Source organism: Phocoena sinus, chromosome 14, assembly GCF_008692025.1.
Source record: "Phocoena sinus isolate mPhoSin1 chromosome 14, mPhoSin1.pri, whole genome shotgun sequence".
Taxonomy (NCBI): domain Eukaryota; kingdom Metazoa; phylum Chordata; class Mammalia; order Artiodactyla; family Phocoenidae; genus Phocoena; species Phocoena sinus.
This window is the reverse complement of record NC_045776.1, coordinates 43,481,997-43,509,989: the sequence shown is the minus strand read 5'-3', so window position 1 is coordinate 43,509,989 and position 27,993 is coordinate 43,481,997. Positions and strand designations below refer to the sequence as shown.

At 38.8% G+C, this 27,993-nt stretch overlaps 1 protein-coding gene, 1 long non-coding RNA gene and 1 other non-coding gene across 3 annotated transcripts in view; 2 read left to right on the top strand and 1 right to left on the bottom strand.

Annotated features, from left to right (window-relative positions):
* DSG3 (desmoglein 3) overlaps positions 1-10,147 on the top strand; it is a 28,987-nt gene extending 18,840 nt beyond the window's left edge. Inside the window, 6 exon segments of the mRNA XM_032603565.1 lie at positions 328-552; positions 2,426-2,683; positions 6,420-6,559; positions 6,863-6,926; positions 8,314-8,561; positions 9,485-10,147. Coding sequence (XP_032459456.1) covers positions 328-552; positions 2,426-2,683; positions 6,420-6,559; positions 6,863-6,926; positions 8,314-8,561; positions 9,485-10,102 — 1,553 coding nt within the window. The 3' untranslated portion in view covers positions 10,103-10,147.
* On the bottom strand, positions 4-27,984 carry LOC116739278. Its single transcript, XR_004345510.1, has 5 exons — positions 27,818-27,984; positions 18,695-18,790; positions 6,442-6,548; positions 565-716; positions 4-184 (listed from the first exon to the last, which is right to left on the bottom strand). It is a non-coding gene; the product is annotated as an uncharacterized LOC116739278 (long non-coding RNA).
* Positions 21,015-21,120, top strand: LOC116739376. Its single transcript, XR_004345555.1, has one exon. It is a non-coding gene; the product is annotated as a U6 spliceosomal RNA (small nuclear RNA).
* Positions 27,985-27,993: the final 9 nt, after the last annotated feature.

The following is a 27,993-nucleotide window of genomic DNA, read 5'->3' as shown; positions in this document are numbered from 1 at the left end:
TCGTGCAGTAGGATACATTTAAGAAAACTATTATTTTTATGTTGATTTCATTTGTAATCACCTTATAGGTCTTGGTTCCAAGCATATTAAATTAATAGCCATGCTTCTAATCAAGACATCTGCCAAGTTGATAAATTTAAATTTGCTCTCAACAAGGTGTGGAAATTGGGTGACATCTTTTTACCTGTGGGAATAACGAATACAATTTCTCATGAGTAGATACACTAATCTGGCTGCATGTGAGAGAAATTTTAAAGGTTTATTTATTTAGTTATTTTTTGTACAACTTGTGTACATTTCTCTAACTCTAAAATGTCACTCTTATAGAAAATACAGGTGAAACTGCTACAGGCACCATATATGTCCAACTACCTGGTTTTAATGAAAACTGTCCAAAAATTGTCCTGGAAAAGAAAACAGCCTGTAGTTCATCACTCTCCGTGGTTGTCAAAGCTATATTACTGGACAACGATAAATATACTGGCTCCTACACATTTTCACAGGACAAGCAAACTACAAAAGTGCCAGAGTGGAAGATCACAAAACTTGATGGTGAGTACTTACTTGTAAAGCTGCTTCCACAAATGAAAGTTGCTGCTTCTTTATATTTCCAGAAGGTTAAGAGAGAGTTCATTTGGGAGCAGTTCCTTTCCAAGAGTAGTTTTTAAAATTCTTTGTAATGAAGATGAGGTCCTAGCCTCATGAATTTCTTCTCTCTTCAGGAAAGAAAAGGGATGATATAATATTAGCACTATTTAATATTTTCTGCTTTTCATGTGGACTCCAATTTTTGGATATCTTTATATTTTTATCTGTACCTCCACGGCGCCCCCCAAAAAATAAAAAGATTAGAGTCAGGCACCTATTTTACTGCAGAGCTGTTTAGGCTTCTAAATACAGCCTTCATGTCTGCAGGCTGTCAACAGACATGAAGTGCTGGAGGGGTCAGCCTGCTCAAGGCTGTCACTAGTGGGTCACTAGTCAGGAATCTTGAGAGCATGGTGGACTGAAATTTGTAAACCTATTAGCCAATGGGCAAGAGCTAATCCATCCTTCCTTTTCTCTTAACCTTTATCATGCTAATTTCACATTTCCTCTGTTTTCCAGGAGTCTCACAGAAAAAGCCATTAGACAATAAGAATCTTCTCCCTTTGAGGATTTTATAATGACCAGCAGGCCACTTCAAAGCCTCTGTAAATGAACTCACTTATCTGTAGCTCTTTTCTGAACTAATCTTGCTTCCTTTCATGAATGTGCTTACTCTGTGGTACCCTAGTCATAGGGATCTGACATTGCTAGAGTCACCAAAGGCATCTTGTCCTCCGTGGCCTTCTTTCCTGGGGTCTTGCTGATCCTGGTGTAGGGATCTAGCTCCAAACTGTGCATGTAGCTGAATGGGTTTACCAGACACATGTCCAGTGAAAAGGCTACAAAAGAAACATCATAGAGAGACAGGACCTGGCACTAGACACACCTGTGTGGGTGAGGGTAGGCAAGGCAGCAGTGGTTGGACGAGGTGGATCGGGCACAATGTCAAGGGGCATGATGGGGTCAAGAATGATTCAAGGGATACAACCCTACAGCTTATGAGAGCTGCTGCTGGAGCCCACTTAGGAAGGGATAGCATAGCAATGAAGAATGGAGAATGATCATTGCTCATGAGTCAGAGAAGCAACAGGCCTTCACCACAGGGAATCCCATACAACTGGCATTAGGCTCATGGGACGAGTACTGACAGGAGCAGCTGAAGTAGCAGCAGCCAAAGCAGAAACTCAGTCTTGATAAGTCAGGCACCAAAGCATGGAGTGAGGCGGAAGGGCTACATTCAGAGGTCTACACCAGGGGTCCAGGGGTTGGTGCAGACGTACAGAAGAGTGGTTAAGTCCCAGAAGAAGGAGGTCTGGGATTTAAATGATGCCCATCTCCCCTCCTCTTTTGGGGGAAAATCAAGATAGGACCGAGGGGCTTCCCTGGTGGCGCAGTGTTTGAGAGTCCACCTGCCAATGCAGGGGACGCGGGTTCGTGCCCTGGTCCGGGAGGATCCCACATGCTGCGGAGCGGCTGGGCCCGTGAGCCATGGCCGCTGAGCCTGCGCATCTGGAGCCTGTGCTCTGCAATGGGAGAGGCCACAACAGTGAGAGGCCTGCGTACCGCAGGAAAAATACAGGACTGAGTTTTCACGGGGGAGAATAATGGGCCCATCTGGGGCAGACAGGAGGACAGGAGGAAGTACAGCCCCATACACCCACTGATCTCCGAAAGCCCTCGTATCTGCTCAAGCCTCACCCTACTATTTGTAACAGTGGTGTCTATGGCAACTCTGGTTCTGTTCACCAAAAAGAAAAAAAAAAACAACATAGTTTTCAGAACAAGGAGCAAGATACGCTTTGTTCTACTGCTGATTCATTTGGTTGTTTCCCTTCAGACACCTCTGCAACCCTAAAAAGCACGGAGCCGGTATCTCCCGGGGTGTACAGCATCTCCCTGGTCGTCAAGGACAGCGAGGGCATATGGTGTAAGACCCCGGAGAACTTGACTCTGGAAGTCTGTCAGTGTGATGACAATAACATCTGTAGAACTTCGAGCCCGACCAGAGCCCCTGAGCCCCCTATTAAAGAGAAGCCTGGGAGGCTGGGGCCTGCCGCCATCGGCCTACTGTTCCTCGGTCTTCTGCTGCTGCTGTGTGAGTATGCTGCAGCATCATCCTGCTTGCACTGGGTGTCAGCACATGCAGAGGCCTTCCCGCTGCATGGACAATGCATCTCCGCAGTTGTTTTAGAGGCAAAGCTGAGGGGAAATGGTATTTTCAGGAAGCATCGGAAATGGCATTTTCAGGAAAAATCAGAAATGTTTAAAGCTAACACGTCACCTGCCAACAATCTGTATTTATAATACAGAGAAGCAAGTCGTATATGTTAGACATATAGAAAACAACACGAGAGACTCAAGAAGGAAAAAAATGAAGCATGAATAGTCTACACACTGGCCATGATGTTCATGGTCAGAATAATGACTTTATCGATGAGTGTGGCACTTTCTAAAATGTCTTCTTTGTATACAAATCTCATGAAATTCTAAAATAAAATAGAACCCTGACCAAATAAATTTAGGGAAAATATATAAGATATCATAAGCCTTGAGCTTTACGATGCACATAAATATATCACAGACTCTGAGAAGTTATTGCTTAATCTATAATTTCCTCAGAATAGCTTTCTACCTGAAAATATACTCCTGTAAGGCTCTCATACTTAATATATTAAGTTTATTGAACACATTGAGGGAAATTACATACATGTATTATTTTTCAATAAAACTAAAATTTATTCTTTTAATAGGTAGGTTTCAAAAAGTTACACTTAAAATCGTGTGAATCAATTAGTATTTTGAATGCAACAAGTCTCTATTTAAAAGAACTTCGGGCTTCCCTGGTGGCGCAGTGGTTGAGAGTCCGCCTGCCGATGCAGGGGACGCGGGTTTGTGCCCCGGTCCGGGAAGATCCCGCATGCCGCGGAGCGGGTGGGCCCGTGAGCCATGGCCGCTGAGCCTGCGCGTTCGGAGCCCGTGCTCCGCAGCGGGAGAGGCCACAAGAGTGAGAGGCCCGCGGACCGCAAAAAAAAAAAAAAAAAAAAAGAACTTCATGGCAAATTCTTATAGTGTAAATAAAAGAAATCCTTGATAAATTCACAGTCACTTCCCTAATTTATTATAGAATCATAGACACTTAGAGTTAAAATGATTATTCAACCTCTTAATTTAATTTTTTTTAATTTATGAGATATTCTTAAACCACAAAGAACAGAAAATTGCCATGACAAGCACAAATATAACCACAACTCAGACTTAACAGACATTAATATTTGCCATATTTATTCAGACCTCTTTAAAAAAAAAAGAAATAAATTGCTATCCACACATTTAGTGGCCTCCTACACATGCCATATATTCTCCTTCCTCTTTCCCCTTAAGTGTTTACTATTCTAAAGTTACCATGCATCATTTCATTTAATAGCTGAAACTGACACTCAGAGTTTCAGTTTTCCAATGTCATGACTAGTCAATTTCAAAACCAAAAATTTTTCAAGTACCTATATATGAGTCTTTATATAGATCAATCAAGTTCAATCAAGATCAATCAAGTTCCCAAGAAAGGGAACTTGATTCTGGTTTTCATGTAGTAGTAGATTCATTCATGTCTAACTCTATGGAAAACATATACCATGATAAAGCTGTAATATATATAATAATATAATATAAAATAAAAGTGAACACTAAGGAATATTGCAGAGGTTTCACAGACTCAGGGGAATCATCCATTTGAGCCTTGGAAAATGAGTAGGCTATAGCAAGTACAAAAAGAGGGAAAGGTGTTTCCAAAGGGTAACAGCGTGAGCCAAAGCCAGAAAATGCTTGGCAGGTTTTAGGAAGCACACAGCCTTGGGAGGTTAAAGCAAGGGGAAATTGTGGAGAGTGAAGGAGATGAAACTGGAGAACGCTTTGGGACTAGTTTGAAAGAGCTTACACACACATGGAAAGGAAGGTTGCTGAGAGTATTTGAATAAAAGACTAACATGATCATATTTGCATTTTAGAAAGATAACATTGGCACAGTGTGTACTATAAATTAAAAAGGAAAGAACAGTTAGGAGATTATTGTAATAGTTCACAAGGGATGATGGAGGCCAGGTTTTGAGCCATGGCATAAGACTGGAAAGGAAAGGATTGATGTGCAAGGCACGATGCGGGTACATGGAGAGGATCTGGAGACAGATAGGAAGAGTGGAACAGAAGTCCACAGGCACCACTGAATTTGGCTGCTACTGAAACCATTAACTGAAATTGAAAATATCAGAGGAAGCACAGATAAGTAGGGTGGCAATGATAAGTCTGATTTTGAAATGTTGAATTTTGAGGTATGCATATATCCTCTAGGCTACTGTACATTTGGGATTGTGGCTCAGGATGGCAGTCAGAGGTCATATACTCCGTTATTCCAACAATCACATTTGCTTCATGTGAAATATCACCATTTGCAAAATGTCGTATCTTGAATTTTGTGCAGGACAGAACTTTCTCTGGATGCATATGTAAAAACCTAATACATATTGCACACACAATGATAAACAAGGTTTCTAAAAGACTACTATGGCCACCTAAAAATACTGACCATACAGATATATATTCATTACTTTTCAAAACTAATTTGTCCATTTATAATATTCGACCCTTCCCACACATTTAACAAAGTCATAGAATTAAGAATGGCAATAAGCAAAGAAAACCTTTAGAAGTATCACTTATATGAACATTATGTTAAATTTTGAGAAAATGTATTATGTCCAACTTATTTTATTTTATATACTTGGCCTAATTTTTTTCATTTATGTATATATAAAATATATAAAACTGACCTAATTTGTACAACTGATGTAGCCCATCCAAACAATACTGGCAAGTCCTCATGGCACTCAGTACCATCCTTTATCTGTATTAACTCATTTAATCCTCACAACAATCTATGAGGTAGATATTATATATTCTCCCATTCTTTGGATCAGTTAATGGAGGCAAGAAAAGATGACATAATTTGTCCAGCTGGTGAATGGTGGAACCAAAACTCAAACCCTAGAAGTCTGACTCCAGAGGCTATATACTCTTAAATCTCTCACTAAGCTGCCAGTAAGTGAACAGAATTCAAACATTAGGATTCAGGTGGCCTCAGCAGGCCAAAGGTGGAGGTGGGGTCACTGACTACCTAGGCTGAGAAGTGCCTCCTTTCTCTCTTGGCCCATTAGCCTGAGAATGATGTTAATCTTTATTGCTAAGATGTGACTGATACACACAGAAAGAATGGTAATTACCCAGGCAGGAAGGCCCCTCCGAGCTACGAATTCCTAAGTCACAATTAAGAGTGCAATGATATTAGATCATCACTCTAGTTGCTGAGGGAGTTTGCAAGTTAATGGCTATTCTCTAAGAGATCACTGGAGACCAGATTACCAAATCACTATAATGCCCACCTAAAATCTTGACTCTTCAGGTGTGTATTCACTTGACACCATATACATAGCCTCAACATGTACAAATAAGTGCAATAATAAAAAAATATATATTACGGAAAATGATTGAGGAACTGAATGGCCACCTTTATCATTCATTGAACAGTGCCTATTTTAAGAAAACAATATACGTGTCTCAAGAATAATCTGATCTGTCGCCTTCAGTTTCATAATCATGTGAAATTTTAGTATGCTCAATTTGCTAAATTTTACTTTGTAGAAACGAATTTTGCTTTCTATTAGATTATCCATAAGCGTTAAAAAATATTGTATTTTCTTTGTAATGTTTCTGGCAATTGCCATGTCAAATTGTTTCCAAGTGATTCAAATGTTCTGATATTTTGTTTTCCTATATACTAGTGGCCCCCCTTCTGCTGCTGACCTGTTACTTTGGGACCGGTCCTATCGGGGGAGTGACGGCTGGATTCATGCCAGTGCCTGATGGTTCAGAAGGAACAATTCGTCCGTGGGGAATTGAAGGAGCCCAACCTGAAGACAAAGTGAGGATACACTTTGTAAAACATTTATTTCAATCATACAGAACAAAATTCGATTTATATTCATATAGATAAAGAGGTAATGGGGTATAAAAATGATACTCCTGACCCTCAAGGACCCATGAGAGTCAGTACTAAAATGAATGGAGCCTTTTAGGATCTTAGCTCTTCAGATGTCAAATCATAAAAATGGTTACTCCTGGAAGAATTTGGAATTCTTGTAATGTCTCCATTTGCATATCTTACTTATATTGGTGAAATCTGGGTAATTTTTAAATGTATTTATTTTTTGCATGTGGTTTGTAGGAAATCGCAAATATCTATGTGCCACCTATAACTGCCAATGGAGTTGATTTCATGGAAAATTCTGGTAAGTGAACATAAAATTTAATTTTGAAAGCAATAATGGGTTAAATAAGGAATATTGAAAGATAAGAAATGTTCTAAATTCTTTTCTTAATAATTTGCATATTTGTGCACATACTGAGAGATGTTACCCCTGAAATAGGGTTTCAATGAAATGGTTTACTGTTAGTATATCAGTCAATTCTGTGACCTAGCTCTGGCTTCAATAAGTTCATTTGTCCACTGATGTCACCATTTTTTACTAGCTGAAGATTTGTTATACTTTTCCAAAGTTTAATAAACTGAAGTAGAACTCTCAGGGGGTCAATTATTAATTTTTTAATAAGCAAAGATTTCACACATATAGAAAAGTAAAGGAAAATATAACAAACACTACGTACTCACCACCCAACTTTGCCTATCAACATTAGTAATATTTGCAGTTAAAGTCTCATGTGTGCACATCCTAGGTCTTGTTGCCCTTCTTCCTTCCCCAGAGCTAACAGGATCCTGATTTGAGTTCAATTACCAATTCTTATATTTAATCATAATGGGACAAGGATCGCTTATTTGTCATATAGGTGAAATTATTTATTTCTTTGGTTTACCAAATGACTATTTTATTCATCTTATCTCAACGCTACAACTAAGGTGTAAACTAGAACCGTAAGACCTAATGCCTAATATTCAATTTTTTCTTAATTCCATGCTTAGCAATAGATTGTTTTTAAATGTCCAGCCTGAAAAGTCCGCATAAGATCTCCCCAAAAAAGGTAACTGTCTTTATCAGCTACCTTAATCCTTAATCCTTACCTGCTTCTCCCATTATAATTACATAGCAAAAACTATATTCAGAATTCTCTAGAAAAAATAGCTTTCCATGAAAATGCAATGTAAAAGTAACAGGCAAAATAGTCACAGCTTATTAAATTTTCATTAAGCACCAAGACACCAAATTAGCATCTGCTAATTTGCATGATTACATTATGTATGTTTCCTCTTTGGTTTCCATATTGAGCCAATATGACAGCTTAATTATAATTTCTTTTTTCCTGAAAACAAACAAGCATTACATTAGAAGCTTTCCATTGCTGTGTGCTGAATATTCTGTTTTTACTTTTCCATTTCTGGCCGTTGTCACTGAAAATCTATTTCCTTTGTATATTTTTTCAATTAGCATGTTTTCAGAGCTATTTCATCTGCTAATATCCTCTGTTACATCCTCACCTCCTCTGTTACTCTCACATAACAGACTGCGGGATGTTCTTATAACCTCGAGTCATAAAATTGTATTTTCTCCCACATACTTGCTTTACTTGGCAACTGCTCACGGATATCAAAGACCAGGAAAAACAAAACAAAACAAAACAAATCACAGCATGAGATGTTATCGAATTTTCTCCTGTTTTTAGAAGTTTTTACAAATACATACACTGGAGGGATGGTGATGGAAGGAGCTTCGGGAATGGAAGTGACCACCAGGCTTGGAGCAGCTGCAGGATCTGGAGCCGCTGCAGAATTCGGAGCAGCCGCTGGACTTAGCAACTGTTCCGCAGGACAGTCCGGAACAATGAGAACAAGGCATTCCATGGAAGGAACCAACATGGACTATGGTGAAGGGGCAATAAACATGAACTTCCTAGACTCCTACTTTTCTCAGGTAATTTGGTGGAAAACTTTGTGGCTTTGTTACCTTGTTTACATTAGAGATCTTTCTACTTGACTCTACTTCAGTTTTACAGTTCGTTTGTTTGCAGCTTGGTGAAATACAAGCAAAAAACGTAGAGGCTCCTTGTAAAATAATACAGATAACCTAAGATGGCTGCCAAAATCCGGCTACTGGTCAAAAGGGAGGAGGGGCCGGTAGACATAAGATGAGAGAATATGGCACCTCATTCCTCCAACTGGAATAACAACAGAAAGCAAAACCTTTTGCATTTCAGATCAGCAGCATCCTCTTTAGGAATACAAAGCAGCTTATTTTCTATTTCCAATACCATGAAGTATGTCAGAATACATCTGCAAACATTTTTCTGAGAGGGTTAGAGTATTCTTCACATTGTCAAGGAGTCCATGTCCAAAAATGTTGAAGAACCATTGAATTAATGACCCAAACATAAAAGGGGGAACGAGGGCTGTGGTCCAAGATTAGGTGAAGTGTCAGGAAGCATAGAATCAAAATGGGACAAGGGTGCAAGAACAGAGAGGACTTTGGGAGGCAGGTTGCTTGCCTCTTGGTTGGTACATCTTTAGAACGGATTTCACCTACAGTTTCGGTATCAGAAATGGCAAGCGCTGGCATCTAGCCTGGTAGAGCAGATGAAGGCTGACACTGTGTGTGAGGAGAGACTGGCAGGAAGGGTTTGTTTAGGATGAGGATTCTTGGAATATTCCGAGGTGTGGCATAGGCCCTATTTACGGGTCAGGCTCTCACAAGATTGCTGATACAGAGGGTGCCCTTCTATGGATTACCTAAATCACGCATTCTTGATCAAACCTTGAGTTCTAAGAATGGTATAATATTACATTCTTCCACTGAGTGTCTCTTACGATTCATTTTTTTCCACTTTTCTCCACCTTTAGAAAGCATTTGCCTGTGCCGAGGAAGACGATGGCCAGGAAGCAAACGATTGCTTGCTGATCTATGATAACGAAGGAACAGGTGCCCCTGGTTCTCCCATCGGCTCCCTGGGTTGTTGCAGTTTTATTGCTGATGAGTTTGATGACAGCTGCTTGGACTCACTCAGTTCCAAATTTAAAAAACTCGCAGAGATAAGCCTTGGGATGGATGATGAAGCCAAAAACTCTCAGCCACCCACCAAAGAGAGTGGTTCTGGGATTGAATCCTGTGGCCAATCCGTACAAGTCCAGCAGTCAGAATCTGTTAGGTACCAGATTTTGCCAGGCAGCCAGGGAGCATCTGCTTTGTCTGCTTCTGGCTCTGTCCTCCAGCCAGCCGTTTCCATCCCTGACCCTTTGCAGCATGGTAGCTATTTGGTAATAGAGACTAGCTCAGCTGCTGGTTCCTACGTGCAGCCTTCCACTGCAGTCTTTGATCCACTTCTCACATAAAATGTAATAGTGACGGAAAGAGTGATTTGTCCCATTTCCAGTGTTCCTGGCAACCTACATGGTCTGGCAGAGCTACAAGGGTCAGGTCATAAAATCTGTACAGAAGATCCTTGTTCCCTTCTGATGTGACCAGAATGAACTGGAATTATATACTGGCCAAATATGGATATTTGAACCAAATTATTCAAAATAGCATAGCAAATCTCACAGTATTGGTCTGATTTGGCACTTATTTGCTACTCGTATAAACTGATCATGATTACAGTCTAAATTGTCTAGTTTATATCCCCAAACGGGATGTGTTGTCACTCTTACTTCTCAAATACTATTCAAGTCCTAGTAAATCTTAATGTTTTACCAAAAAAATCTTGAGATCATATTCAGTGGGACATTTTCCTAATAATTTTTAAACTTCAAATGCCATGTGTTTTAGTGGATTAAGTGCTTGGAGTCAAGAGCCCCAGTTGTTGAATCTTTCACCTTTTCTTATATCATTAATAATGATATGGTCATAAGGTCTTTGCTAAAGCATTTTGAGCTGCTTGGAAAAAAGGAAGTAGTTGCAGTTGAATTTTTGCTATCTTCTTGGTGCTGGGAAACCCTGTGTACATCTTTTGCTCAAGCTAATGGTATTGGTTTATGCATTAAACTCGCTGCATCTATATTCCTTATATTCTCACAATAAGACAATTTTGAAATAGAAGTATCATAGAAAACTTAGGAAAGTTTAGTATGGTATAAATATTTTGTGTTTTATTAAATCACCTTGAAAGGATCTACCTAAAGAAAATATTTTACATTAAGCTCTTCCCTACACACTTCTCAGTAACAGTAATCCTGTGTTAATAGTCTTTGAAAATTACTCTTTATTTTTTAAATGTCAGTAGGTAGCTGTAACTTACATATCACTTATAGTGATGTTTATCTTGTTAACTGTGTCTACAGACTTCATGGGAATACAAAACATGGCTTTTCTCATAAGCAAAAGAGGCCTCTGACTAGAATGACACATAGTGAAATTTGTGAATGTGTATTATACACAGTGTTTCTGGTCAAAAAGCGATACAGAAAGGAATTATCAGTAACTCTATTTTATTAAGTATCACTCCTTTTAAATTAAGCTGCTACCACAATTTAACTCTTGAGCGTAACAATGTTAGGTAAGCGACAGCTTAGAATATGTCATTTCAGGGGTATTACCCTGATGGCAATGCAGTTCTTCAAATCATTTCTGATCATTCAAGGTCTTCAGCCTTTAGCCCATAGAGAGCACCCTACCTCTTATCAACTTTTTTGTCCTTAACTGAGTCTATACAAGGTCATCGTCTGGCTCTACGCTCTGTTATCTCTAATTGTATATAAAATAATCCTTCCTGGCTTTTGCCATATTCAAAACCTATATTTGTTTTTTAGATGGAATGCAAAGTAATAAAGTGTGTTGTTTTTTTTTTTTTAACCCAGAAGTGTACAGTCCTGAGGGTTCCTGGGGGGGGAAGAAACCCCCTAAACGTCCTTACATCTAGCATTCTTCCCTCTTCCTGGTGCCATGACCACCAGGAAGGCATGTGTTAAGACAGCCCGAGAAGCACAGACAATCTGTTCTTCCAAGACTAGGCAGCTGTGGCAACAAGGCTTGCAGGGTGCCCATCTTGAAGTGAGGGGAGCTAGACCCTTTGGAGCAGCCTGCCAGGTCCTGAGGAAGTCACCTTGCTGTTACCACTGGGGCCTCTTCTCAATAGAGGGGTCTTGCTCTGAGATCTAGAACACAGAGTTGACTTGTGACTCTTGTTTATGCATGAGAATTAAATTAATAATCAGAATAACCCTTGTTCCAAGTTCAAATGTGTTTTCAGGATCCTCAAAGTATTTTAACATTGCCTCTTAAAATCCAACTTATGAAATGAGAATTTTGCTTCGTTGTCAAACTGCAGAGGAAACTATGACATAGTAGTAAAGACTAATAAGGGAAAAATTGAAATTAAAGGAGTTTTAAAATAAAAATAGATCAATCTTGTCTAGGAGGACCTAAAATTGATTTGCCATGTAAATGAAATTCAAAGCAAAAATGTATCTGTATTTCTTCACTAAAAATAAAAATTGTTTTCAACAGAAAAACTTTTTAAAAACTGTCTTTTGACTTAATGTATTATAATTTTTAAACAGTATATACTAAAACTTTAATGGTCAAACATTGTTATAATAAAACTGTTTTGCAACAAATTTATGAGTACTTCCTTAACCATTTAGCAAAAGCTGAACTACTCTCTCAGTTAATAACTGTTAAGAAATATGATGTAAAAAAGAGATTGCACATGCATTTTTATCAGTATTCTACATTGTTTTTCTAGCTGATACTTTTTCTGCATCCTCCCAGGCAGGAAGGAAGTACTGGGGGACTCAGGATCTCTTCTTCGGGTAGAAATGGTGCTGGATAAGGTGCTGGACGAGGTCAGGGCAAACTTATTAACTGGATGATTTAACTCATTTATTATTTGTTTGGTAATTTGGAATGGTCTCTCAGGCAAAAAAAATTGACATTCTATGAAGACTCAGAGAGAAGTTGAAGTAAAGAGAAAGTAAGGTTTCCGGCCTAACATGGTGACAAAAATGTACCATGACCTTGGTGACAGCCATCAGCCCCTGCGGTGAGTTTGTCTCCCAGTAAATGCCTGTTATTTTTATGTCTTCCTTTAAAGGGATGCCACAAAACAACTCCCTTCAGAACTCAGATCTTGCTTTGGTTGACCCTCCTCATTCTTAAATGCAGACAATTCAACCTGGACCTGGGGTACGGGGAGCAGAAACTGGATTAGAGTGAATGCTGAGTGAAGAAAAGTGGATCGCTTAACTCAGGCTTCCAAATCAATCTCAGGAAAATGAAAGCTAAGCAGGCAAATTCCAAAAAAATCACCAGTTCCTCTTCTTCACAGAAAGTTGAACGAATAAAACCAGCAAGATCAGTTTCTCCTATCTTAATTTTCAGAAATCAAGTAAGAGTGTAAAGGAGTACATTCAACTGACTAGCTTCACTGCAACTAGCAAATAAGAAACAACTAGCAATTAAGTAAAAATTACGGATCTTTCCTTCTTGTTATTAGCAATCCAGCATTTTCTCAACTCCTTTACTGAGTCTACAAAGAGTAATTCTGAATCCGTGATCACATGATTTAAGACTTGCTCAACAGCACAGTCTGAGATCATTTTTATGTAAGGGGGATAACTGATGAGAAAAGAAGACAATTATTTAAATTCCAGGTGCCAGAAACAACACGCTTTCCACAAAGAACACTGAGCTTTCTTCTGCTTTGCCTGATCCAGACTGCACTACAATTCCCTCCATGACAAGACATAGGCCATTCCAGGTTGGTGTCTTTGCTTTCTTTTTCTTTTATACATGGACTTTTTTTTTTTTTTACAAATGCAAAAAAAAAAAAAAAAAATCTAAGCACAATGCAGGTGTAGTTAAAACTCAAGATAGTGATGGTCTAAAAGTGCAAAGGATGCAGTTACCAGAGCAGGAAAAAGCGTGACATTGGTGAGGGCTACCAGATGGCCAAGAAAGTTATATTCTAATTTATTTTTTACAGTAGCCCTGAGATTACAGTCATAAAAACAGAGACAAAGAGAAGCAAAGTAACTTCCTCAAAGTCATACAAGTGACACAAATCTAATTGTATTATTATAATTATTATAATTTATAAAATATTTCAATATATTTATTATAATAAATATATAATTATTATTATTTATAATATACTTCTAAAATATTTATAATAATAAATATATAATATTTATTATATTATAATAATATTATATTACTGAATTATATTATTCAGCAATAATAATACTTATTACTCTCTCAGAATAATCTGTTTATTTTCAGCTCTGACTTGAGTAGAACATGAAAAATTGGAAAGAAAACAATGAAAGTTATACAATAAAAAGATTATAAATCTAGATATAATTCTAAAGATTAAAGAAGCAGTACAATGTAGGCATATATATGTATACATATATACAATTGAAAGGTAGAGATAGAAAGATAAAAAGGTAGGGATAGATGAAAGAATGTAAATACATGATTTGTTGCTGTTTTGAAAAATACTTGGGTTTATTTTTCAGGTCACAGTGAGCAGTTCTCCTCCACATTTAATAACAGAAACAAGCTACCTGGAAGTCACGGAATCTCTTTTCCGGTAAACTCCTGAGACTTACTTTGACAGCACACTGTTTAGAAGAGGTTATGTGACGTGCGTCTAGATATAAAAAATAACTTTATATTTAAAATTTTTTATTTGATATTTATATATATTGCAAAATGATCACTACAATAAGTCTATTTAACATCTGTCACCACACATAGCTACAAAAAAATGTCTTTTCTTCCGATGAGGACATTTAAGATTTTAGCAACTTTCAAATATGCAGTTCAATATTATTAACTATAGTGATCCTGCTGTATATTACATCCCCAGGACTTATGTATTTTATAGCTGGAAGTTTGTACCTTTTGATCCCCTTCACCCATTTTGCCCATCTCCCAACCCTTTACCTCTGGCAACCACCAGTCTGTTCTCTGTATCTATGAACTGGGTTTTTGTCTTGTATTTTTAAAATAATAACTTTAAACGGTTCCTTATGTTTTCTGTGAGCTGAATTTTTATTAAATTAGCAACAGTAAATTTTGTATGAAAACAGAACATCAAATTATGATAAAAGCCAAACATTGATATTGAAAGAATATGTCCTCATTTCCTCAGAAGGCAGAGAAAGTATTTATATTCTTTCATAATCAAGAGAAGATTGCAAAGAAGTTTCTTAATTATAAAGCAATACAGAATCAGGTAATCTTGGATTTATTTAAATGACATAATGGTATGGTTTCTACTCCTGCAAGGAGGCCTTGTTACTAAGCCAAAAATGAGTATTTAAACACACAATGTGAGATTAACTTAGTCATGGCGTCCATGTCCTACTGACTAGTATTGATAATAAGATTGTATGGTCCTAACTAGGAGGAGAAACACACACACACACACACACACACACACACACACACGCACACATATGCACACATATGCATACATATTTGCCTCCAGTAACTATGTAGCTTGGTATAGCTGAAGCAGTGTCTTGCCATCATCCAACCCATGGACCAGACACTAATTCTCAGAAACAAAGTTTCTATATATATATATATATATATATATATATATATATATATATATATATACACAATACAAGGAGTCTACTCTCTAGATGTATGATTAAAAAGAAAAGAATCACCTAAATTTCTTTAGGTAAGACACAATGAAGAGGCCTTGCCTGACCAAACTTTTAATTATTCTCATCCAGGGCTGACACCCACAACTTTTGATTAGTAAAAACATGTGAAATAAGAAATGGAGCTATTAGTCAAAGGTACAAAGTTTCGGTTGTAACTGATGAATAAGTCCTAGAGACTAATGTATAGCATACAGCCTATACTTAAAAATACTGTATTGTATACTTAAAATTTTGCTAAGAGGTAAGTCTTATCTCAAGTGTTCTCGTCACACACAAAATAACAGTAACAAACAGAAGGGCAAGAGGAAACTTTTAAAGGTGATAAATAGGTTTATGGTATAGATTGTGGTAATGGTTTCATAGGTTTATACTTATCTCCAAACTCAGCAAGTTGCATACATTAATTATGTACAACTTTTTGTATGTCAAAAAAAATTTTAATGTATAATAAACCCTTAGTCTAATAAATTTTGACAATATTTTTCTTCATCTTCCCTTTTCCTCTCAACTGTTATAAACTGCTATGGATTCTTCCTCAGAAGATATTTTATGGCTGCTAATGTTTGAAATCTAAGTTGATTTTCTAACTAGCCACTCTTTCTATACACATTTTCTTGGACCCTGGAACTGTCCTCTTTGTGCTGGTCTTTGAATATTCTTTTGAATTGCAAACCAACAACAAAGGCATATGCTGTCAGGATGATCCAAGACCTTCTCTATGCAACACTCTCCCAGGGCCTCCAGAACAAGCCAATGCATGCTATTGCCACCTTTGCCAACTCTAGCTAGGGAAGGATGTCTCCATTGAAAGAACAAATCAGGAGGTGTTATTGAATATTTTGATAGGAAACTGTGAGCTGTCAGGCAAAGAAAACCTGCTAGTTTGCATAAAATGAAAACTTACTACTGGAGGACCTAAAAGAAAATTTTTAAATTTCATTCCATCTGTTAGTCAATCAAAAATAACTGCATATTGGGCTTCCCTGGTGGCGCAGTGATTGAGAGTCCGCCTGCCGATGCAGGGGATACGGGTTCGTGCCCCAGTCCAGGAGGATCCCACATGCCGCGGAGCGGCTGGGCCCGTGAGCTGTGGCCGCTGAGCCTGCACGTCCGGAGCCTGTGCTCCACAACGGGAAAGGCCACAACAGTGAGAGGCCCGCGTACCGCAAAAAACAAAACAAAACAATAAATAACTGTATATTATATTTTAATGACTAACGAAAGATAAACTTGAAATTTTTGCTTTGTTTTGTTTTTCAATTGCGTGTTTTAAGTAAATGGTTAAGAGTTCAGGCTTTGGAGACAAAGTACTTGAGTTCAAATCCCAGCTTCACCATTTACTAGCTGTGTGTCTTTGGCAAGTTACTTACCTCTTTGCACCTCTCTGGACTATTATTATAGAGATAATAACATTCCCTACCTCATGAGGTTTCTGTAAAGAAGTTACAAGAATGCACTTGGGACACAGCACTCATAAAGATTTGAAATAAAAATAATTATTACTATTTTTTCAATCTTTAAAATGAACTCAAAAAGTTGAGTGGTGACATACAAAACTACTGAAACCATACAAACTCAAAACATCTATATTATCCGATCCTAAGTCCTGTTTTACAGATGCTCAAACAGGCTGAAAAGTAATTTGTCCAGGGCTTCCCTGGTGGTGCAGTGGTTAGGAATCCGCCTGTCAATGCAGGGGACACAGGTTCGAGCCCTGGTCCGGGAAGATCCCACATGCCGCGGAGCAACTAAGCCCGTGCGCCACAACTACTGAGCCTGCGCTCTAGAGCCTGTGAGCCACAACTACTGAAGCCTGCGCGCCCTAGGGCCTGTGCTCCGCAACAGAGAAGCCACTGCAATGAGAAGTCCGTACACCACAACGAAGAGTAGCCCGCACTCACCGCAACTAGAGAAAGCCCGCGTGCAGCAACAAAGACCCAATGCAGCCAAAAATAAATGAATAAATAAATAAATTTTAAAAAGAAAAGTAACTTGTCCATCAAAGGTAGAGTTAGGAATTAACTAGGTCAATTCTATTCTTGTGATTCCAAACTGCCACTGTAATATTTCTTTTTCACTAATCTTTTGCCTAACCACAGAACTTGTCCTGTCTACTCTACTCTGCACTGGAAATTCCTCTGAATACACAAGCAAATAGAGGTGAATTCATTCAAATCAAATTGTGACTTGTAGCCAAACAAGTAATGAGAATTTGACCAGGTGACTGCAATATTTCAGTTGAGCTCCCTTGGAAAAGGACAGAATGGGAGGCTTTTTTACCCTAAGAGTTCTAACTATGTCATTTCCACCAAGTAAAATAGGGCAGCTAGGTGGCTTTGGGCAAAAAAAAGTAGTTACTTCCAAATTAGCATAAAAGGAATGATGCTACTGACCCAACCTCCAGTAGGATACGCATGTTAGGGAATGCTGCTAGAACATTAATTACTGTACAAAGAAAATGACCACAATTTACATCCAGTTTCTATAGGATTTATGGTGCCAAGTGAAAAGAAGTTTTATTTACAAAAGCTAGTTGACCCAACATAAAATAGAAGGAAGTTAAATTGTCTTTACTTTTGCATATTTTATTACCTTATTTCTAGAATAGGATATGCTTAATGTTTTCATAATCACTACTTCCTACTTCCTTTAAAAATCTGACCATAACTAGTTGATAAGTTTTTTAATTGTTTGATAAATTAATTCACAGCAAAGTATAAATCACAGAAAATGACTTATTCTCCTCCTTGGAGTATATACCTTTAATACTTAAATATCTGCAGACTCAAAAAACAAAGTGAAATTTCATTATCATTAGGTCATAGGTCAGGAGGTGGAGTGTTTAGTGCACAGACACTTTCCTGTCAAATCACATATGTGGCACCTATCTGTCCATATAGGACCACGGATCACACCTGAGATTCAGGTTTCACATTCTGACCAATTGACCTAATGCATCTAGTCTCTAAGAAATAAAAGTAAATAAAATGTTCCATAGAAATTCCATCATCTTTTTATTCCTGAAGCCTAGAATAAAAATTGTCCTCTGATTTAAACAAAATTTTTGGTTTTAGATGGCTTATTCATACTTCTAAAGTGAAAATCCGAGCTATAAAGAACAATAAACCATACTCTACGGACTTGAGATTCCTATTATTGAAAATTCCAAGGTCCAAACAATGGAAACTCACAATGGCACTTTTATGAACCATAAAACAATTCTTCCATATGACCCTTCACATGGATTTTTCTTTGTTCAACAAGTTTTCCCTGTAATACTGCTCTGCTTAACCTGTTGAGTTGTCATAAATTTACTGATTACTTCAGATGAATGTTCTAATCCTAAAGTTAAGCAAGAAGTACGAGGATACACTCTCTTCTTCTTTCATACCCACAGGAGAGTTAGTCACAAGAAGTCTTTGTTGGCTGACTTACCGTTTTTGCAGCTGATTCTGCGTGAAATGGGTGTGACTCTCTCCAAAGGTATGAATCACTCAGACATTGTTTCAGTAGAAGTTAAGAGAGGTCCACCTAAAAAAATGTTATAGTAAATTAGCAAATTCCTTTGTAAAATAAGAGGTCTGCTTTCAAGGCATATAGTAATGTTCATAATAAACACTATGATTTAAAAAAAATCTTTAACCACAAATGTCCTCAGACCAGCTGGTAAGGGTTACTGTGATCGTTAAAACTAAAAAAGTTATCAGGAGCAATTTTTTCCCACTGCCTTTTTTGTATCACAGTTTTGCTTAACTCGTTTGATAATGTTTGAACATATTTCTGTCTAATAAAATCTCTAAATGGGAACTAGACGAGGTGATGAAACTCAAACTAGGTCCACCGCAAAAAAAAAAAAAAAAAAAAAAGTACAGTTCAAGCAAAATGGATTTAAGAACACTTTCCTGAAATGCTCACATACCTGGGACTTTTTTTTTTTTTTTTTTGCGGTATGTGGGCCTCTCACTGCTGTGGCCTCTCCCGCTGCGGAGCACAGCCACTCCGCGGCATGTGGGATCCTCCCGGACTGGGGCACGAACCCGTGTCCCCTGCATCGGCAGGTGGACTCTCAACCACTGCTCCACCAGGGAAACCCTACCAGGGACATTTTCATTTTCTTTCTTATGATATCTGAAAGAGTGCTTCAACTCTCCTATTTCCTGGGTGTGTACAGATGTAACTGAGTTAATTAAATTATTATTTATCATAGTAAAAGATTTTCAATTGCTTATACTATAAAAGTAAAGTTACACAGAAGTAATTTGCATTTGTAATATCAAATTTGGGATTCAAGAATAACAATATCATAACTTTTGCTCAGCAGGGTAGTAGTTCCCAATATTTCTTCTGTGTAGTACGTGTGACAAACGACATTCACAAGCTCACACCCTCCCATGGACAAGCTCACCCTCAGGCTCCATTTGCTTCCCCCGCTGGAATCAACCCTTTCTCCACCCAAGGGGGATGTCAAAAATGCAAGTAAGTAACATCATTAAGGAATAACTTTAAATGTGCTCTAATGATTTTAACAAGTAAATCAATCACAAATTTCAGAACTTGATAATTAATAAGCTACTGCATCGACTTGCATGGTGCAAAAGTTTTTTAAAAACCACCAACAACGTTAGTTCTGAAAGTAAATTAAAATCAGTTAATTTCTTTGAATCCTTGTTTTTTCTTTAACATGGAAATTGTTATTTATTTTTGAAATTTTGCTTCTCTCTACTACAGTATTTATAATCATCAGTCAGATCATTTTGAAAAGGTCTTTAAAGCCAGTATTTTACTTCCACCTTTGCTCTCCAAAGCCATTGCATCGCTTCTATTTCACTTTTTCCTGATATGCAAGAATGTCACTTGTCTACGTGCAAATGAATGAAGTAACTTCCGAGAAACCAGTATTCTTTTCTGTCTTCTGAGGGGTTTTTTGGTGGATCTCCCTAGGCTCATTAGTCACATTTGGGTCAGCATGATGGTTTCTGTCTGACACTCTCAGTAAACACTCTTGGGCTGCCCGTAAGCCCTACAAGTCCTGTCACACAGTCCAGGGCTGCTATTAGCAACCAAGCTCTCCTCCTCTCTTCCCCAGCCCCTGCTACTTCCCTTATCTTTCCAAGAATTCCTATAAACAAACCCTAGGGTGAAATCAAAGCTAGAGATTTATTCTGAAATTTTTTTCAGAAAACTGTAGGTGGAGAGATAAAGTCAACATTGTAATGAATGCTAACTTTGTTCACCTCCAGAGGGAAAAGGGATTTTCCATATTGTTTATGGTTTCTGGTTTCACACTTTGTTCCCGCGGTAAGGAAGGGCGTCTTGAAAAAGAGAAAGAACACAGAAATGTTCTCCACTGGCCTCTAAACGCCTCAAACTTTATACTGTTCGGGAAGCCTTAGCAGGCCCATCTGTGATAAAATTGTGAGGTAGGGGGATTTTGTCCACAGTGAAGCAGGCCTCCCAGCACACCCACACCTCAGTTTGGTGACATTTACTCATGTCCTTCCAGGAATATAATGCTCTCCTCTTTTCCCCTTTACCCTCATTTTACACACACACACACACACACACACACACACACACACACACACACCCCTATCCTCCAAAATAACCTTGAAAATATTGGGTTGGCCAAAAGGTTTGCTCGGTTTTTTCCCTAAGATGGCTCTAGTAGCACTCGGTTGTCTTTAACTTCATTGAAACAATTTTGTTAGACTGTGTGTGACAGCTGTCATATGAGCGTGCATTTAAAAAAACACTTGTGCTCGCTTTGGCAGCATATATACTAAAATTGTAACAATACAGAGAAGATTAGCATGGCCCCTGCGCAAGGATGACCGCAAATTCGTGAAGCGTTCCATATTTTTTGATTCACTTTGTTATATGGCAGAAACTAACACACCATTGTAAAGCAATTATACTCCAATAAAGACGTTAAAAAAATTTAAAAAGGGGCTTCCCTGGTGGCGCAGTGGTTGAGAGTCCTCCTGCTGATGCAGGGGACACAGGTTCGTGCCCCAGTCCGGGAGGATCCCACGTGCCGCGGAGCGGCTGGGCCCGTGAGCCATGGCCGCTGAGCCTGCGCGTCCAGAGCCTGTGCTCCGCAACGGGAGAGGCCACAACAGTGAGAGGCCCGCATACAGCAAAATAAATAAACAATTAATTGATTTAAAAATTAAAAAATAATAAAAAATTTAAAAAGACTTATCAAAATTGGTGAATTTTTGTGTAGCCATTTCATTATTGAAGGTGGAAGAAAAAAGCAACATTTTTGGCATATTATGCTTTATTATTTCAAGAAAGATAAAAACGCAATCAAAACGCAAAAGAAGATTTGTGCAGTATATGGAGAAGGTGCTGTGACTGATCGAATGTGTCAAAAGTGGTTTGCGAAGTTTTGAGCTGGAGATTTCTCACTGGATGATGCTCTACCGTTGGGTAGACCAGTTGAAGTTGATAGTGATCAAATCAAGATATTAATTGAGAAAATCAACGTTATACCATGTGGGAGATAGCCGACATACTCAAAATATCCGAATCAAGCACTGAAAATCATTTGCACCAGCTTGGTTATGTTCATCGCTTTGATGTTTGGGTTCCATATAAGTTAAGCGAAAAAACCTTCTTGACCATACTTCCACATGCGATTCTCTACTTAAACTTGATGAAGACGTTCCATTTTTAAAACAATCTGTGACGGGCAATGAAAAGTGGATACTGTACAATAACGTGGAACAGAAGAGATCGTGGGGCAAGTGAAATAAACCACCACTAACCACACCAAAGGCCGGTCTTCATCCAAAGAAGGTGACGTTGTGTGTACGGTGGGATTGGAAAGGAGTCCTCTATTATGAGCTCCTTCCAGAAAAGCAAACGATTAGTTCCAACAAGTACTGCTCCCACTTACACCAATTGAAAGCAGCACTCAATGAAAAGCGTCTAGAATTAGTCAACAGAAAATGCATAATCTTCCATCAGAATAACTCAAGACCGTATGCTTCTTTGATGACCAGGCAAAAACTGTTACAGCTTGGCTGGGAAGTTCTGATTCATCCGCCATATTCACCAGACATTGCACCTTCGGATTTCCATTTATTTCAGTCTTTACAAAATTCTCTTAATGGAAAAAATTTCAATTCCCTAGAAGACTGTAAAAGGCACCTGGAACAGTTCTTTGCTCAAAAAGATAGAAAGTTTTGGGAAGATGGAATTATGAAGTTGCCTGAAAAATGGCAGAAGGGTGAATACGTTGTTCAATAAAGTTCTTGGTGAAAATGAAAAACGTGTTTTCTTTTTACTAAAAAACCAAAGGCACTTTTTGGCCAACCCAATATATTCACTATTCTTTCATTCACATGTTCCACTAGTATATAATGAAGACCTACAATGGATCAGGCACCGTTTAGGTGCTGAATACATAGCAATTGATAGAGAAAAACACCAGCCCTCATGAAGTTTACATTCTAATGAATGGTGACAGATAATAAATAAGTAAATGCACAGTCTTTTAAATTGTGATGTGCCAAGAAGAAAAATGAAGTAGGAAAGGGCGATGGGGAGCCCTGGGGGTGGGAACAATTATAATTTTTATATGGGTGGTCAGAGAAGATCTCACTGATAAGGTAATATTTGAGGGGAAAAAAGTGAAGAGTGAGGAAACCTGGTACATGTCTGGAGCAGAACCTTCTCAGGAAAAGGAACAGAGAGTACAAGGACTCTGAGGTGGAGCATGCTTGGTGTATCTGTGGTGTCATGTTATGATGTAAATAACCGATAAGAGATTAGCATGCCACCCTCCCAGGAATATGCATGTATCAGCCAAGGGAACCTTCAGCTAAAGAATTTCAGACCTTAGTCAGTAGGAGGGAGAGGCATTCTGATGGGCCATGAAGACCTTGCTGAGGTTTTCTAGACAATCGTTGCTTTGTACACACCTCAATTCAGCATTATTATAGCCTCATCACCTTGTAAAACTAGTGTATGATTTATTTCGAAAAAAAATTTCTGACGATGTTGGTTCAGCACTCTACTTAGACCCAAGGATAGACAATTCTGTTTTCTTTGCTGAGCCAAATCTCATTTTGCAACTGTAGTGTCTTCCTCTAATTCTCTGGTCTGTGAACACTGCTGACAATTTCATTAAGTCATTTTGGTTCGAGACCTTGCATCTGAGGAGTCTGTCCTCATCTACAGACTCACGGGGAGGAGCCTCTGGGAAGCAGCTCAGCTAGAGCCTGTGACTCACTGCATGCGGCTCTCTATCAGGCAGGGTGTTGGCGGTGACTGTTCACCAAAGATAAGCTGGCTTCTTTGTGCTAGACCACGGGGCTGGCAGTCTACTGGGCTTGATTATTACTCTGTAAGTTCTAGCTCAGAAAGGTAGCAAAGCTTTTCCCACCCTGTTGTTAGAGGCCCCACCCCCCAAATCAGCCAGTGCTGTTCTCTTACTGCCTAAGGCCGAGGCAGCTCTTGGCCCAGCTAACTGGAGAATCCATGAAGATTTCAACATCCTGACACCTAGTGTCTGTGATGTCCCTCTTGCCTTGGCCTCTATGGAAAAAGACCGTGATTCCTTCTCCAGGAAAAAGGGGAAGGATGATCCTCTCCCATTTCTCCACTCCTAGTGTGATACACTCTCTTCTCAACCTGACCCTGAACTCCTCCTGCTTTGCCTTGTTCATGTCCTTCCTGCCACATTCAACTCCCGAGATACTATATCCCAGACACTTTGACCTCTTAATTATCAGCCAGGCTTCTGTGAAACTCTGACTCACACCCACAGTCCGCTACCCCTCTCCAGCTCTTGGGCTGCAGTATCCTTGGGGGAAACAGACAAACACCCACCAACACACGTGCATGTGTGTATGTGCACATGTATGTGTGTGCATTCCCCCCCCACACACACACACACAATCTCGGACCAACATTTTCTGACCAGATCCACTATTAATCCATCCAGAGTGGATATTTCAAACACCTTCCCCCTATAACTCTCCTTTTCCACTTGTAATTAGTTCCTTCCGTGTGGGCTTGGTTCAACAAACCTTTTTTTTTTTTCCCTTAAGGTAAAGTAGCTTTATCTTTTCTTAAAATTTAATTATTTTTTATATAGCAGGTTCTTATTAGATATCTATTTTACACATATTAGTGTATATATGTCAATCCCAATCTCCCGATTCATCACCCCACCACCCCACTTCACCCCACTTTCCCCTCTTGGTGTCCGTACGTTTGTGCTCTACATGTGTCTAACAAATCTTTATTGATCATCTAATATGTGCTGGACACAAGGGGCTGGGCCCACTATGAATATGATATGGCCTTTGCTCTTAAAGAAGTAACAATCTTGAGAAAGGAAAACAATCGAAGTAGCAGACAGGAATGAACTAACCATAAACCACAGTGTGACTGCTGCTATGTAGGTTGTGTAAGTCACTCTGAACACAGCCACAGAGAATGAAAGGAAAGTTAAGTACAATAATTGGAGAGAATGCAAAAAGGAGAATTGAGGATGACTCTCAGGTTCCTGGCTTGGGTGGCCAAGTTGACAAGGCATATGAGGAAGTAGCAAGCTTGAGCTGGAGAGGTACAGAGGGATAGGGAAATCTTTTTTGTCAGTATGCTGAATTTGATATCCCTACAAACTTATTATGGTAGTTTGATGTCCCTATGAAATGTCCAAATGGTAATGTCCCATGTTAGAAGCTCAGAAGAGAAAGCTGTGATGGATCTGCACAATGGGAGTGGCTACAGAGTCGTGCTAGGTACCAAGTAAGAAGAAAAGATAGAAAGGACTCAAAAGGCATAAACACTTAACAGGTTGGCAGAGAATAAGAAACGTATTGCGAAAGAATAGTCGAAAAGAAAGAAAATTAGGCGACTTTTTGCCTCCTAAATCTACCTGCAAATATGTTCTCATTTCAAACTACTTGCTGGACTTTTCTCATTGGATATTGCTCTAATATCTCAAATTCAATTTTCACACACACAAAAAAGTCTTTACTTCTGACTTTCCTGTTTGTGTCAACGTTATGAAAAAAAAAATGCTTTTTTCTCAGATAAATCTGAAACCCCTGACTCTTCACCAACAGCCTTTATGCTTTGAGTTACTCTGCCCTGACAGGTTCAATGTCTCCTTCACAGCTATTCATCCTTTAAGAATCAGCTCACCACACCACTCCACCCCAACCTCACGGTCCAAAGCATGAGTTAGGTACTCTCTTCCCTACGTTTGCTTTATACCGTGCAATAGTTCTACCACTGCACTTATAACAGTCTATATGTTAGGTATAGCTATACTATTTCATAAGCATCTATTTTTGTTTCTTGGATTACTTATCTTTGTATTGACAATAAAATGCAAATTAAATGTTTGGTGAACAGAGACAAACTAAATGTTGAATAAATGAACAAATGAGTGGAACTAAACCAGAAAACAAACTCCTCCTCTTTTCGCCCTTCTCCCTTGACCTAGATATGTGTCATAGTTTTTCCTGTATCCACATACCCTTTATTTTTTTCGTTTTTTAAATTGAGATATAGTTTATGTACAATATTATACAAGTTACAGGTGTGCCATATAGTGATTCACAATTTTAAAGGCTATGCTCTATTTATAGTTATTATAAAATATTGGCTATATTCCCTGTTTCACATACCCTTTATTAATCAACATTCTATGAGAAAGCTTCTTGACTGTCATAACCAGTTTTTGTTGGTCTCTATGAAAACTTTTATTTAACATTTTTGTTTTAGATAATACTAAGAGATGATTCTAATAAGCTAATCACCTGTGTGTACATGTGAAACAAAGTATGCTGGGAAACATAACCCAGATAGATATTTTGAATATATCTAGATGTTAAAGCTAATTATTTGCACAAAGTACGTTTTTTTAACTGATGCATTATAAGTACGTGTCTTAAAAGTACATTTACCATAATGTTCAACAATTTAGTGGGAAAAACCTGCAAGCTAAACCTTTCACATCTTGTTAACACTTCAATTTACTTTAAAGCAATCAGCACTTCATTGGGAATGGCATTTGTTCTTGTGCAAAGAGATTTATGAAACAGATTGACTCTCATGCCAGCAGAAAAAAGTCAGGAGCTAGAGAACTAGCTCTGTATGATGTGACTTCCAACAAGTCCCTTCAACTCACTGAGTCATAAGTTTCAGAAGGAACTAATTCAAGAATGACATACTATGGCATTGGATTGTACACGTATTGACATCTTCTCTCAAAGCCTTACAATAAATGTCTTGTAGAGGAATACTTTCCTGAAATTGCCTTTGACAGCCTCCAGGTGAGAGTAAATAATCCAACAGAAATAAAATTTGCATTAGCTTTTCTCATTCTGGAAGCTACAATTATCTTCATTACTAAACAGAGATCAAACTCTAGATAATGAGGCATAAATACTTGCCTATAGGAGTCAGTTGCAAGAGCACTAATTTTAGGTAGGATTTATGTATAGTTTCCAGGGATGATTTGTGAGTGTTTTGGTAAAGCCTGTCTTGTTTAATTAGTAGCTTTCCCAGCAGTGATGGGGAATGAGAATTATCACCAACGGTGCTACCAACCACACCTAACTCAAGAGAAAGGAGTAGAAACTAGAAGACATTCTTCCCTCCTGACTCAGCTACGTAACCAACGTTTATTGAGAGTCCATCATGGTACTCAGCACTGTTCTAGTCACTGGAAACAGTGGGAAACTAAGCAGACACTCCTCCTAGGTACTTTGTCCTCAGTTTAGCCACTGATACTTAAGTAACACTATGAGAAAAGTCACTCTGCATTTACTCCCTAAACAGAGGAAAATGTGGTTCTCAGCTCAAAGAGGGAGTGGTCCCTGGCAGCTTAGGAAGAAAGGGACTAAGGCAGAGATGGCCATTGTACTGGATCTGGAAAAGTGGCAAGATTAGAACTGGGGAAAGAAGGGTAGGAGATACTGGGGGAGGGAGAGGAAGGCACTTTTAACTACAAAAGGAACTCTGCTATTTTGGCCAACTCTGATGCCAAATGTCTCGTTCTAGTAGCAAATCAACCGTTTATAACTTTTATAGGCTCTTCCAATACTTCATTGTCAATAACTAGCCTTTCTTAGAAGTTTCCTAATCTGTTGCTGATTCTAGAGTTTCTGTTTTTTTCGAGAAGAATCCAACTTAATATTTACACTTGCAAAAATAATAACACCACCACCATTTGTTGAACCCGGATGTGCTAGACACTACAGAACGCATCATACAGATTTTCTGATTTAATCTTCACAACAGTCCTATTTGTTGGATGCCATTAATCCCATTTGACAGATCTGGAAACTGAGGCACAGAGAGGTTGTCCAGGTCACACAGCTAAGTAACCATTGCAGAGAGGATTCTGACCTCTAGTGACACTTTGTGTAAGAGATTCTATAAATCATATCGAAGCGTATATGTTTCCCTGAACCCCTCTAGAGTTTTCTGCCAGTCGAAGCTAGTTAACAAGGGGCCGAAGAACTGTCCATTTGGATCATGTGTGATTCTTCTAATAACGGCTTCCCCTGAGCCAGACAAGGGGCATACCTGTGGGAAGCACTGAAGGGGCCAGGGGAAGAGGTGAGAAGCCTTCGCGGAGATAACCACCCGAAATCCTGCTCCAGAACCTTCGCTCCCGGAGAGCGGGCCACACGCACCCGGCCGCGGTTGAGGACGCGGGGTCCGGGCGTCACTCGTCTTTCTCCTCCGCGCCACCTGGGCCT